The sequence below is a fragment of the Cupressus sempervirens genome, chromosome 11 (genome assembly GCF_028749045.1).
Source record: "Cupressus sempervirens isolate cs-2001-9-10 chromosome 11, ASM2874904v1, whole genome shotgun sequence".
Classification (NCBI taxonomy): Eukaryota; Viridiplantae; Streptophyta; class Pinopsida; order Cupressales; family Cupressaceae; genus Cupressus; species Cupressus sempervirens.
The window spans coordinates 254,267,664-254,282,649 of NC_143128.1; the positions used below are offsets into that span (position 1 = coordinate 254,267,664).

General features: G+C 35.1%; 1 protein-coding gene across 2 annotated transcripts in view; it reads right to left on the bottom strand.

Moving 5' to 3' along the window:
- Positions 1 to 14,986, bottom strand: part of LOC149529116 (CBBY-like protein) — a 223,412-nt gene that overhangs the window by 93,230 nt on the left and 115,196 nt on the right. For both annotated transcript variants that reach the window (XR_016358876.1, XM_089810563.1), the window contains exons 8-9: positions 4,884 to 5,038; positions 4,657 to 4,741 (exon numbers count right to left, since the gene is read on the bottom strand). Coding sequence is in view for 1 of the 2 variants with exons in the window: in XM_089810563.1 (XP_089666689.1) it covers positions 4,657 to 4,741; positions 4,884 to 5,038 (240 nt within the window). In the remaining variant the exon portion in view is untranslated. The remainder of the gene's footprint in view (positions 1 to 4,656; positions 4,742 to 4,883; positions 5,039 to 14,986) is intronic.

The window sequence follows — 14,986 nt, forward strand, 5'->3', positions numbered from 1 at the left end:
TGAAAGTGTATTTTTCTTCCAATTGTGGTTTGCCTTCACTATTATCTGCAATTTGCAATATCCTCCCTATTATGTCATTCTCAGCCTCTATTTGTCCAAAGCTACTTGGAACCATAGGTTTATCCCCCTTCACTTTTATTGCCTTCCCTATTTCTTCTTCTTCCTCCCATACTCTTTGTTTCTCTGTATGGGGATCAAGACATATGGCTTGTTTTGCTTGGTTACAAGTGACTACCACAGTGTCTTCTTCCTCAATGTTGATTAAGTTGACCCGAGGCTTCGAGCAATTGACTTCTTTGTGATCTCCGAGACCACACCATCAACACAAATTCTGCCGTGTGTCGCTCTTGTCACAGTCTCGAGCGAAGTGGCCCCACTGGCTACACGCCTAGCACTAAATCATCGGTCAGCACTTCAAATCATATTGTATCTAGCTTCTATTTTCATTACCTCCTCTTCCTCCTCGCCAATTATTTCAAAACCCACGAAATGATGCATTGTTTGTTTGCTCGTTGGCAGCCTCAGAGGTAGATGGTTGTTCCTAAGTGAAAAGGACTTGTAGCCCTCTTGTGTTTAAGTTATATAGGCATTCATTGGAGGAATGGCCCATCACCTAGCAGGTGTCACATAGTGACATTTTGGGATATGTTCCTTTTGTGTGTCCGCTCTCTTTGCATTCCATGCACCACATTTCCCCTTCGTCATTTCGTCCTATGCCTCCTTTCATTGTTTTAAACTCTCGCATCATGTGTTCTATATCCTTCTGTAATGCTTGTACATTTTTATTAGATTCATCCTCACTGCTACTATCGTCATATGAGGATTCGTTACTCTCAGATGATGATGACTTGCTTTTCTTTTTCTTCTTTAAAGTTTTTCTTTCCCTTTGCAAAGTCATCGCTCTATTGTACGCATCAGTGTACGATGTCGGTGGTAAAATCCTCATTTTTCTTCTCAGGGGTGCATTTAATCCGTCGACGAACCATCTTTTCTTTAATTCATTCATCGATTGGGTTTCCATCTTTCTGAGCAATTCCTTCAATCTTCTATTATATGCTCGAACAGTTTCCTTCTTTCCTTGCTTATCTCTGTGATGATCCCATTGTATCCCTAAGCAGTTTAAATTCTGTTTGGAATTCTTTCCTGAGATCGTCCCATGTATTCATTTTTGCTTTGTCCATGTCTAAGTACCAGTCGATGGCAACACCGTATAGTGTTGTATGAAACTGTTGGAGCCATTCATCCTTGTCGGTAACAAATTTGTCACCCAAATAGTTTCACACGTACGACAATGTTTGAAAAGATCTTCCTTCCTGTCACTAGTAAACTTGGGTAATATTTGTTTCAGCCCTGCCATAACTAGCAGCCACTGCAGTGCTATAGGTGGTTGCTATGTTGATAATGATTGTTGTTGTTGTGTGTACACTTGTGCCTATATGTATTGTGGTGTGACAACTTCTGCGAAGAGCCGTGGTCTACTCTCGAACTGTACTTGCTCGAATCGTGTATCCAGGATAAAGTAATCATCGTGCACTCATGCTCCTTCGACACCTTAAGCCACACTAGTTCCCTCTTTACAATTGTCCGGGTCCTTTACCTGTGGCGTATGTAAGTTTAGAAACCCCTCCCTCGTCTCCTCAAATAAATTCAACCTTTGCCGCGTCTCTTCAAGTAAGTCCTTGGTACTTCTCGGTGCTAGATAGGCGAACCATGCTCTCTGTTCAGTACACCTCCTACAGTACTAAAATACCCTCTATGACCCCACCGTTGTACCTGTCAACAAGTTGCCTGAGCCTTTGTCGTCCCTCGACTTGTTGCGTGAGGATCAAAGCTCTTCATGCGGCATAAATATCATCATTATTTTGTTCATTTCTATTTTTATTTTTGTTCAACTAATTTGGCATTAATCCTCAAAAAACATCATAGTTAACAAGAAAAGTTGTATTTACAGTCTCCATACATCATTATGGTCATCAATGCGACAGTTACAGAGGTTAGTGTTCTTTCCACTCACACTCTACCTACATTCCCATGGCCTAGGGCTCATGGGTGGGGCCTTCGGCTGTTTTTTCATCTTGCTCTTCCGCTTCGCAATGGTGTTATTCCTAGAAGTTCTGAAGGGTCTACTACCTTCGTTGCTCCCACTCAATCTCCTCGCATTGCCGTCTTTTTTCTACGAAGGCTTGTGCAAACAGTCTGGGAAACTGATGCAACAATTAGTTGGCAGTGGGGCTCATGTTTAGGGAGTCCCACACGATGTCCTTTAGAACCTCTTCTCGTACGAATTCTCTCCTACGAAGGTTTCAATACTCGAGAGGAATAAAATATGGAAGTTCTTTGTCACTGTGTGCTCTCCCTCGAACAGCTCAGGAATTTCATTTTCGTTCACTCTCACATTCTCCTCTAGAGGTATTCCCATTTACTCTACCTGAGGTATGCCATTGGTTGCGTCACTTTCCCCAGATTCAAAATGGCAGCGATGCCAAATGTTTACCCTCGTGGGGTAATAGAGACTAATTGCATATTAGTCTCTATGTTCATTCATTGATCATGAAATGTAAAGAAAGATAATAATATGTTCATTCATTGATCATCGTACACAAATGTACTCCATACCAACATGTCTCAAATAAGGAGATGATGTGTACATATAGTGTCTCTGGGGTTGCGAGGCAAACTGTCGCAGCCATGTAACTCCCTTAGATGGGCCAACTGTCTAACTACCCAATAACCCGACAACACGACTCTTCCACAGCCATTTTCTAAGGGAACTTGGATACTCAAATAGTTGTAAGAATGAGTGGACACTCACTAATTAACAATGTTTTCAAGCTTGATCAACAATTCCTCAAGGGAGTTCTTAATAGAGTTTTCTTGCCCTCTATATCCTCTTAAATAAGAGTTTGAAAAGATCAATGGAAGAAGTAAATGTTCAAAATAATTTTTATATTATTTCTAAGATATCATCCATCAAGTAGGTAACATGCTTTCACTTAATGCTACATCAACAAACAAGTCAAAAGAGATTCTAACTCCAAATAGATTTTTCCCATTTATGAGTGGTCTTGAGAACAAACAATTAAATAGTGTCTAGACACTCGAGAGCACAAATTGATGAATTAATGATTCAGCATCAATTGTAAAATCATAATTGTAAAATATAAATATAAATGTTTTAAATCATTGCAGCATTACACAGAATTAGGATTGAGCCAAGAAACCATAAGCATAAAAGGAATTCAATTAATTAGAAAAAACTGAAAGATAGAAAGAGCTGTTTTCCTGTTCCATATAACACAATACAAAATCACTTTTATTCCTCATTTTCTAAAATTAGAGCAGTAGTTTGGGGGTGGCGACCCCTAGCAGGATCGAGAGACAGAACCCACCATGGTTCCTTTTGTTGAGTGTTGCTAGGAGTTCGTTACTGAACAAGTTATAAAGCTGATATGTATGTGTTTAAACTTTAAACTTTAAACTAATGTGGTTGTAAAATGTCTCTGACTCTCTAAAGCCCTTGGGAAAGTTCCTTTGTACATTTGGAGAAGAGAGTGAATTGAAAATGGTTACTCCTCACTCTTAAGTGTTTTTTAACACAACTTGGATTTCTTTTCCGAACAACATGTTCTCTTTTTTAGGTGTTTCCAGTCTTGCTCATGTTTGTGAATTAGTTGCACATTTCCACACTTAAAACAGCTTAATTTAGGGCACACAAGGCTGTTTACTTTAGTATTATGAACAAAAACAAGTTGTCCATGAATGTAATTTGTTTATTGGCACTGTTAGATATAAACCTTGTGTTCATTGCTATAAACTATTACCAAGTGTTGCCTTGAATGATTCTTTTGCATAGAATACAATCTATCAAATCCAAAGAAGACTGACATACAGGAATGCCAATTCTTTCGCCTCAGTATATAATAGGAAATTATCTAATATGGTCAGCTTGAGCAGGAGTATCATATTAGTGTAAATAGAGTCACTGTCAAACTAGTTAGCTATTCATCTTTCTAGGATTGACCTATTCACACAGCCTAAGTTTAACTGGGCTTTTTCATACTTTTGTCTCATCATAGCATTGAAACATATGTCATCATCGTTTGAGACCCCTATTACATGCATACTTGCCACTTGCCACTTGTTCACACACATGTCCAGTGAGCTCATAAGTGGTGCACCTTTGGAGGGGTAGCCAAACTTTAACTTGTACTTTCTCACCTCCTCTACCTTGCCTGTACACGTAAGGTTGATCATTCTATTTACAGACTCCCATTTCCATACGATAGATACAATACCTATTGTATTCATTTCACTAGTGGAAAGTTGTTTTCATTCTTTCAGATTGCTAGCTTACTTCAACATATAACACATACTACACCTAATTTTGACACAATAAAACAATTATTGAATTTTCAAAAAGATATGCATTGATCCATGTGGTAGTCTTGATGAATTATCTTATCTGTTCAACGTAATTGAATATTGTAGTCTAGAAGAATACAATATTTGTATTACAGTGAATATAAAAACACAAGGATATTGTAGAAGCTATAAAAATAAAATACCACAGTAAAACAAGTAGGAAACATACATTCAAGACAAAGATAACATAGAAGCTAAATAAAACTGCCATAGAAAAGTAAGTAGAATACATACATTTTATCTGGAGTTGTATCAATTTCTACACTCAGGTTCAACATGGATGCCACCTCTCCTGCTACTCTTTGCTTCTCGGCAGCAACTGCCAACAACAATACTAGGAATCTTAAGCCTCATTATCGTATCATCACATTGTCCATTTGTTGAATAAAAATAAACATTTATGTGTGTTGAGACTGATTTTTTACATTTTATATTATAAATTTGAATAAAAATGATAATACCAGCTTTTCCCACTTCATTTGCTAAAAGTTCATCTGTCCCAGTAGAGATTCCTTTTCCCAATATTAATTGTCCATAAAAGCTTTTCTCAACCTCTGCTTGACCAACTACTCTAGTTTTACAAATTCTTTCCGAACCCAATTTCTCAACAATGTAACTGCAACTTGCCAAAGCACACAGTTTTCAGACAGCAGCTATCTGAAAACAACATTATAGACTTGTGAATGCATAATAGATGCATTGGTTTTTTAATTCATCGCCCAAATCAATAGGGAGAACTATACACCATCCAACTAACAGACAGACATCTCCCTCTCCCATTGTATGTAAACTTTGATTCTTCAGTTAAAAACAAGAAAAAGCCAAAATTGCTAAGAGGCTGTTATGTTTTTTAGTACTTAATCATTTAGGGAATATTTCAAACTCCACTAACCATGGCAACCAGTTTTATCAAATAATACAAAAGTCTTAATGGAATGCATTGTCAATGGTGCATCTATTCTAAATATATTTAATTAGTAAATTTTCACATTAGCACTTATTTATAACCAAATCAAGATAAGCTAACTCTCCTCTCAATTTCATTAAATTAAACTATCATATGTTGTTATTATTGAATCATATAAAAAGGAGAACGAAGCAAACTTCTATATCATTATCCACAAATAACCAAACTAGATCCATGGAAATCAAAATGAAAATAGTAGATACAAATATATAAGCACTTGAATTGAAAGAATGCTTAATTGTTGTGCTGAAAAGAAATTGAACACAGAAGAAGAAAATAACCATATAAATATGCAACCAGGATTAGAAAGCCCGAAAATTATCAGATAGCATTCAGCTATAGATTGGCCACTGGAATATTAAGAGAATGAAAATACAGTTTTGTTGCGAGGTTAAAAACTACTGGAAGAATAAAGGCACAGAATGTGAGAGAGCTGATTGACACACAATTCAATGTCTGTATGCTTACATATATTATTGAATACAAGAGCTACGTTTGTGGTTATGATGTAGAGTTAAGGTCAAAACACATTGTTAAGGAAAGACATTAAGAGAAACCATAGTATACTTGTTATAGGACATTTTGACATTTTATTTATTTTTAAAAACCCACTGTGAGCAATGATGTGACAGCCAGAGTATGCCAGTAGCCATAGGTACCCTATGGCTACATCCCCTAGCAAACTCCCAATCATATTCTCACTCAATCACGACCCTGTACTGTAATCTAACATTATCAGTAACTCAGATTATTTTTGTATTCTGACTTTTTCCTAAGTGATTGAACTACACTTATACTTTTTGTTTCTTGAATCAATCCCTATCCAAAGTAATTCTCCTATGGCTAAAGAAGTATTTACATACCTATTTCAGATAAAAGCTTATGAATCCACATAGAGCTAGCAATGATTGTGTAACGTCCCCATCTTCATCCACATCAAAGTTAGAAGGATTAGCCTATTATTTAGGCCAGTATGGTGGATTAGCGGGTCCAGTTTGGGACTTTTGGAGCTCTTCAGTTGGCTGTTCTAAATTTTTCTATCACTAGATCTGTCATTTTTTCTAAGGCATTGATATTCAGAGTTTTCTGGCTCATTTTGAGAGACTTGCTATTTATAGCAAGTCAGTGGATGTTAGAAAAGAACCCTTAATATTTTTAGTAACGCATCCAGATTGATAGTGGGAGCAATGGTTTAGCCAGTGATGAAGTCAGAATCATTAAATAATGGTTATTAATGGAGTTAGGACATTTAAATTTGTTATTATTATTAAAGTGTTACTTAAAAACAATTTGATCATTTTAAAGGAATATTATATTGACTTCATGTGACTTTATAATTATAGTGGATTTAATATTATAAAGTGAGAGCATTTTATGATTTTATTATAAAAGGACATTTAATGATTATAATGTCAAATTATAAGTGCATTAAATGAATATATTATTAAGCGACTCATTAAATGTTTTCCCTAAGTCAACACCCAAAGATACAAAAGCAAATATGTTTTTAGTTTTGTGAAATATGATTGAGAAGCTTTGTGATTGACCTTATTGAAGGAACTATAAAAAACATGACAAGGATCAATTTCATTGTGCTTGGATGAATCTGACTTTGTTTATAGCGAAAATTGGGGTTTAGAGCTTGAATTGCAGTTTGCAGCCATTATCCTCATTGAAGAACGGAAACTCTTCAAATGTTTGCAAGTTTGAGATTGAGAAAGACCAATCGAAATATTGCTTGATTGAGTCCACTTTGTGCTAACAGGTGGAAAATTTCATATAGGTTTGAAGGATTGGAAGGTATATCTACAGAAGACCTGGAGATTTATATTGGCTGCCATTATAAATTAAGAAATCAAGCAACTGGCAGATTATGTACAACTACAGCAAGGACATGTCAAATTGGTAGAATATATACTTTGTAAGGTGGAGACCGTCATTGACAGAAGGCATTTACATACTAGGATCTCTAATTATGCTCTCATAAGTTCTGGGAAATACATGCTATATCTTTGTAACTATTTGGCACGAGAATTATCAATAAAATACTTCATTAATCCTAGCTTGCATGCTAAGCGTTTGTTAAAATGCCAACGGTGATTTAGATGCATATTCATTATCAATTCTTAAAATTCCAAGGATTTTGAATGTCAAGAGTTGTCTCTCTCATATTTAGTTTGAATGCCAACTGTTTATTTTAATGCAATAGCCACTGTAAGTCCATATTTACATTATGCAGGTTCTCTATATGCATTCAAAAGACAAAAAAAGAATTACATTTGCATTATGGTTTTTTGCCTAGACATCTTAGTAACCATTTGAAAGCATTTAAATCAGAATTGACTTCATTTTAAGCAATTATTATCAAACTGAAACATTGAAATAAGAAGTGAAGAGGTTGTATGCAAAGTGTTTGATGGTATTCCTTGAGCCTCTAATCAGCATTTTGAGATCAGAATTGGCAAGGAATATTACAGCTCGGCTAAAAGCTACAATCTCTTTCCTGCTATAGTTATGACTCCACATTGCGTTTTTTTGTTTTGATGCAATGGACATCATAGTCCATCAGTTTTGTATACCTAAAACATTTATTTATTTATCTAAACTATTGTTTCCTTCAACTAGCTTTGCTTTTGTAGTCATGTAATTGATATACACTTGTGATGTGGTGCAAGTAACTTCTATTTGATTATTTATTGTGTGTGTAAGAATCTTTACAAATCCTGCTGTTTTTTTTATTTTAAAGTTTTGGATGTTTGACATTTTGTAAAAGTTCAAACACTTTGCATGCCCAATAATGAAGAACATGTAGATACGCAAATACTAAATGCATAAAACATAAACATCAAGTTTCTCAATCAAAGTTCACTTTATTTTTAATTTTTTGGAAATAAAATTCACTTTATTAGCATCAGATCATTACAATTACATTCTAATCTCTCAAATTTGAAGTTTATTACAAATCAATATGGACACGTACATACCCAGAAACAAGGATGGAAGCCTGTGAAGTAACCCCCTTGCTCTAAGGAATTTTGGTCTCTTCTACTCTAAGGAATTTTGTCAAAAAATTAACTTGCAAGTGATTATTGAATTTCTATTTCATTTCAATGCCCAATTTAATGTGTAGTATTTCCAACACCACTGAATAGGACACAAATACATAATGTAAAACAACTTGTTAATTTCTGATAATTGAAGTTACAGCTGTAGATGAATATTCTGATTATAACATTACTAACTTCTTCAAAGGAACAATTACAATGCAATACACAATAGATAATGTGATGTTTTCCCTTATACCATGGACACAAATACATTACATTGCATACCCAATTCGCTGTTTCAGATCTGCAGCTGCAATGATAGTCTAAGGCTCCACACGTCCGAATATAATTCACTATTTCAGTCCAGTTAGGCATCCAACTGTTACCTCCAAACCCATAGCTGTTTCTGATAATTTTTCGTACTAATTTGATGAACAGACTCTTCTTTAGCCAATGCAACTCACTTCTGTGTCTTACTTCATCAGTACGGTATGTAATTTTCCTTCCCAAATGATAAGACCAATCTCCAGCAGCTTGTCTCCGCAAGGCAACTCAAATACAATCCTAATCCTTTGTAAACAAACTCTCTTGGCAGTTGGGAAATGAAAGTAGTAGTAAATATCTCAACGATCAGATTCTACCTTGAAACTCAACATAAACTGTCCTGATTGTGTCTTGCAAGAGCGAGAAGAATGCTAGCATAGAGGGATTTCGTCCTCCAAGCGCTTAAGAGAAATTCATCACAATTTCACTAAATTTCATATTTTATTAAAGCATGCTGAAAAATAGTTCTTCGATCTCATTTAGAACACTTTCTAAGAGCTCAACCACTCACCTTGACAATGTGCGATAAACAAAATCACTTTTTACCCTTTCCTATAATTTTGGGATTATATTTTCTGCCCCTATTTTCATGCGGCCAATTTATTGGCTCCTATTTTATCGGGATTGTTTTTGTCTTTAATATTTCATGCCATAAAACATATTTTTTCTTCACTTAAGTCCCCAATAACTTTTATTTATGCTTCCAATGTATTATATAATAGAGGGGGGCCATTTAGTTAAATATTTCTCACAAGCTATAGACTATGCATTAATAAAGTTAAAATAATAAAATTTAACTTTATCAACTCAGTAATTTATATGAATAACAAACAGATGATCTTGTCAATATTACCAATTTATTATTGACATGCCACTGCAATTGGAAGTCTAACATGCCCAAAATGATCTTACTATAAATATTAAGTACCCCCAAAACTACCTTAGATCACCACAAGATGAATGCAACCACAACTACCTAGGCCAAATGGCCTCTAAGTTCTAGTTAGCCTATGGAACCAAGCGGAATAGGCTAATGATAACATTGTGTTGTAAACGATAAAGCTGAAATTACAAAGTCCAATATTTAGAAGAAGGTACAATTGTGTCAAATGGTGATCTAAATGACTAATAACAACAAATTCTCTTTGAAGACCTTATATAAAGTGTTGAACTTCAAACCCTAGCTGAGCATTGTCCAACTCTCCGAAAATATGCAAACCCTTGTGCGAAATCACATAAATGATAAAAATATTATTTGAATAATTTAGTAATGAGCACACTGGTGAATTTTGGATAAATCTACACCAAAGATGGATTGGGGTTTCCATCCAAATCACCTAGAAACTCCAAGGGGTTTTGCCCTTGGTTTTCATGCATTGAAAGTCAAGTGTCCCAGATTCTTAGAGAGATAAATAAAATAAACCAAGTATATCAAATGATTTCCGCAAATCTCCTTGATAATTCTCTCGTGAAGTTTCTAGTTTAAATTTCCCACTTTTAACATTTTAATATTAACTTGCATATGGGAAATGATAGTAAAGTGTCCCCCTTTTATTATTTTTTCATTAATATAAAGTCACTTTCATTTCCTTATGCCTCCATTTGTTGGTGCCTCATTTGGTATAATAATTGAATACTTTATAACATTTATATATTAAATGCACACTTGACCCCTAACATCTCCATTAATAGTAAAGCTATTTAATTCAAATAGTTAGATCAAAGCTAATGCCAAATTAAACATTAATTAAATCATTAAAACCAAATAAATGTCAAATATCAAACCAAGAATTGATCTTGCCTACCTTTTGGATATAACCGTAGCATTCTCCGACCATCCAGATGAATTAATATAAATAGCATGACACCAAACATCCAAGTGACTTACAAAAATAAACTATACAAATTTAGCCTAAAAGACCTCTAGAAATAACTAATCCTTAGCTAGGCACAGAAATGGGGCATTTACAATTTTAATATTCTTATATTAAACGTACATGAGAAAAGTTATCATTCTAAAAAATCTCTACAATTACATAGAATAATACTTGTATATTTAATTATTTAATTATTAACAATGTAATTTTAGTTTGATTAGATAGTTTCTAATTTTTTTCAGCAAACGATTGTTTCTTTAGGAAATGTTGTCAATATAAATGCTATGTATATACATTTTTCATTATTTTAAATAATATAACACAATTACCATAGTAACATTGTATAGGAGTCGTATTCATTTTATGAAGATGAGAGGCAAGAGCAGGAGCTCTATTAAGGTTTTGGAAGGGGTTTGTGCTAGACCAGATGATGGTGTGGATGTTGATGGAGATGAGGTAGTTAATTCTGACCACCCTCCTTGGTTCGAGTTGCATCAAGGATCTCAAGTTCTTGCAGTTGGGGTTTCTTTCTTCCTTGGAGGTCCATGTTTTTCGTTTTTGGGTTTTTTGTTCCCCTTTCCTTTTGTCAAGTTCTATCGCGACCAGGGTTGTGTGTTTTTGGTGCCATGTCTTGGCAAGCTTAGGAGCGACTTATGTTGAGGATGACTCTAAGGATGTAGTTAGTTTTGTTGCTATAGCTTTCTTTGGAGCTTTGATCACTTTTTTTGTTATGTGGTTATTTTTTGAGGCCCCTTTGGCGTTGCTTTTGGGATCCATGCTACATAACCTGTGGTTGCATTTGGGCCCTTTTCTTTATACCCTTTTGGCCCTTGGTCTTGGCCTTGTCTATGCTATTTTTGGTGGTAGAGGTTGATTTAGAGGGTTTTTCTTTGTTCCTCATTGCACTCCTTTTTGGTTGGTATGTGGTGTTCTTGGTGTTTATAGAGTTTGAGCTCAAAGTTTTCTTTCTTGATTGTCTTTTGTGGCAGTGGTATCCCCTTCTCTTCAGTAGCTTGGGATTCCTTGTGGTTGTTGAGGGTTTTCTAGCAGACTTTGGCCATTGCTTCATTGCTCTTTGTGGTGTTGGTAGTTGGGTTTTCATGCCCGTGGTTGCTTCATTTGAGGGTCTAGGCTTTGGGGTCCTTTTGTCAATCTATTCTCTTGGAGGGTTTCCTCTTTTCTCTGAAGCAACTTGCCTCTCTTTTTGGTGGTGTGTTTGCTTCTTCTAGTGATCTTTCTGTTGTCCTTCGACCTCATTTGGCTGATCTCTTCTTTTGGTCAGGGTGATCTTTTGTTATTGGAGTTGGGTTTAACTCCGATGGAACCTGGAGCATTTCTTCCTTCTTTCTTTCAAGGGTTCCTATTTTTTCTATCTGGTTTCTCATACATGTGATTCCTTTAGAGGTGGGGTTGTCCTCTATTAAGGTAGAGATTGTTCTTGTAATTTTAGAGTGGGTTGGTTTCATTTTGCTCTTCTCTTCCTCTCTTCCCATTGAGGAAATGGCCTTGCCTATAGAGATGGGTTTTGTCAGGTGGAGATGGTTGATGATGACTCTATGTGATCTACTCATGCCATTGGCTACTTGGATAAGGGGTAGATCCAAATCTGAATCTTCTATGTAAATGTCTTCTCCTTTGTTGTTCCTTTGTTGGTTTCTAGTTATTTTTTCCAAATTTCCTCAGGTTGGAATCAAGTGGTGATGTCTCAATGACTGCCTTTTGTCTTGACTACTCCCTTTGAGGTGGGATCCTTTACTATGGAAGTGGAAAGAAGTGTGGCAATATTGATGGTGACTCTTGTTTGGGATACCTTTATTTGTATGATTCTAAGCACAATTTTCAATCTCTTCTTGTAGGCTTGGGGGCTTGCTTCTAGAGTTTTTCTAGCACATTCCCTGTTTCATGCACAACATTTTAGGGTGCCTTTCAGAGCCTGATAAATATTCTTGTCTTTGGACACCTCTTTGGTAACACTCTAGTTATCTATTGTAGGTATATCAAACTCAAATGTCAAAGACCGATAGGTCAATTTGACATTTGAATTATACAATTACTTACATAAATAAGCAATTCATAAATACTATTATTATTTTGTTGTGCATCATCAAGATATGCCTTTCATATTTGGAAGATGATGTTGTCAGGTAATTATGAATTATTAGTGATTATTACTTACTCAGAGAAGTAGATCGTTGGGATGATTGCAATACATGGTATTGCAAGACATCATGATGATATAGAAGTAGTTGTTTCAATTGTCGTGATTGTTGTTGTAGACACTATAAGCATTTGATGAATCAATTTATTCTTTTGTTATATTTCTAGTTATTCTCGTATGCATTAACTAATTCCCTACGGGGCAAATAGAGGTGGAATCCCTTGTTAATGAATTCCTCTTCTCTATGATGGAGAAGTTTGAAATGCAATCCCTTAATAATGAATTCTTTTCTATGAGGGAGAAGTTTGATGTTACATCCCAATTTTTGACCTAATTTAAAACATAGCCGTTGAGGTTCACATGAAGTCAATTGGCAGTTTAATTTGTTATAATCTTGTGAAATGGTAAGATGGTTGGTCGCTATAATTTCAAGTGAAGATAACAAGTCAGTTGATCATTTATCACAAATTCATGGAATCTAAGAAGGTGGTTAACCGTTATGATTATTTATAATTAAATAATTTATTATGATAATATAATTTAACTAAAGAGAATTTCTGTGTAGGAAGCATGTCGAAGGGGTGGAAGCATTGCCAGAAAAGAATTAGGCAAGAGCATCACCATCACCGAGCACGTGGATTGAGGACCTAGCAACTCGAAAAAGAGGATACATCTGTGGGACCCGCATGAGCTATTTAAATAAATAATTTAATCACAATAATTGAATTATAAAACATACCTCAAAAGAAGTTAAATAATCTTTCATCATATTATTATAGACATATCTATATACGTGCATGTAGATATAAAAATGAAATGGCACCATTATATTATAATAATTTAATTAAGTGTTGTCACCTCATTAATATATTTACATGTGCTTATATAAATAATAATATTCAAGATATAATAACGTTTGAATTTTAATAATATTCGAATTATAATCTTCCAATTCTATTCTTTCTTTTAATCGATTAACACTTGGCATGATAAATCAATTTAATATTTGGCAATTTGAATTATCTTATAATCTTTCCAACTTCTCTTCCAACCTTTTTTATTTTCTTTTCCCTCTTTAATTCTTTTCTTTTCAAATTGAATTCATGTTGGTATTCGTATAGTCTTCTTGAAAACGGATGGAAGCCGAGGAGTCTCAGCTAACACATTAAGAAGCCATGATCGAATTAGGCAGAGGATGCCTCTTTCCATCTCTCATTCTCTCTTAACTCCATATTGCTACATTTTCTTATTAAGCTGAGTTAGGAAGTTCTCAGTTGATTATTATTTTTATTTACACACCCCTAAATCCCTATCTTCTTCTTTAAGACTGCCGGCGACTGAAGTAAGGTAGTAGCCTCAAAGTTACTGGGTGGGCAAGAGACTAGTTGGAGCACGGGAGTCCCAATCCAAGTTCAGGTTACGAATCCTGTTTTCCCTTTTTAATTTGTGTTCATGATGAGCCGACTGGAAGCGGATCCTTCTATTTCTTTATGATTGAATACCATAGATGCAATGTATATCATGAACCGATTATTTTGTTTACTGAGTTTTATTTCCATCTTCAGCTGGTTCATAATGATAGTATTGTGAACAAATCAAATACGTTTTTTTCTCAAATCCTTTCTCTCTGATTTAAGTAACCAACTGTAACCAGCCTGGCTTGATAAATAGAGATCAATTTATATAACTGGCTGAAGTATTCTAAAGTGTATATGAGACCATGCACGAGAATTCCTGAGTATTTGTATCATCTATGAATTCATTTGGTATTTGTATCAGACTTGATTGATTACATAAATCCACATCAATGCACATGTTTTTATAAACTTTCCGAACATATTTAGAATACTTTGACACTGAGAAATCCACCTCGCAAAGAAGCCATAGAATTGGTGAAGAGGTGTAAAACAAATCAGAATCATGCGGACACTGAGGACTTCACCTAGCAGGGAAGCCAATGAATGGTGAAGAGGTGCAATTAACCGGCAATAATCAATAATGAAATCAGATTGGAATAATGAATAAATATTAGCTCATGCATAATCCTATTGATGTAATCTCCAATGGTGTGTTAATTACCAAGATGCCCAGTATATGGCAAGATGACCCTTGTCTATTCTGGGTAGTTTGAGATCGTGCGGGGATAAGATTTGGTTTGAGGTTGGGTGGTTAAGCCCCTGACAATGTTTTA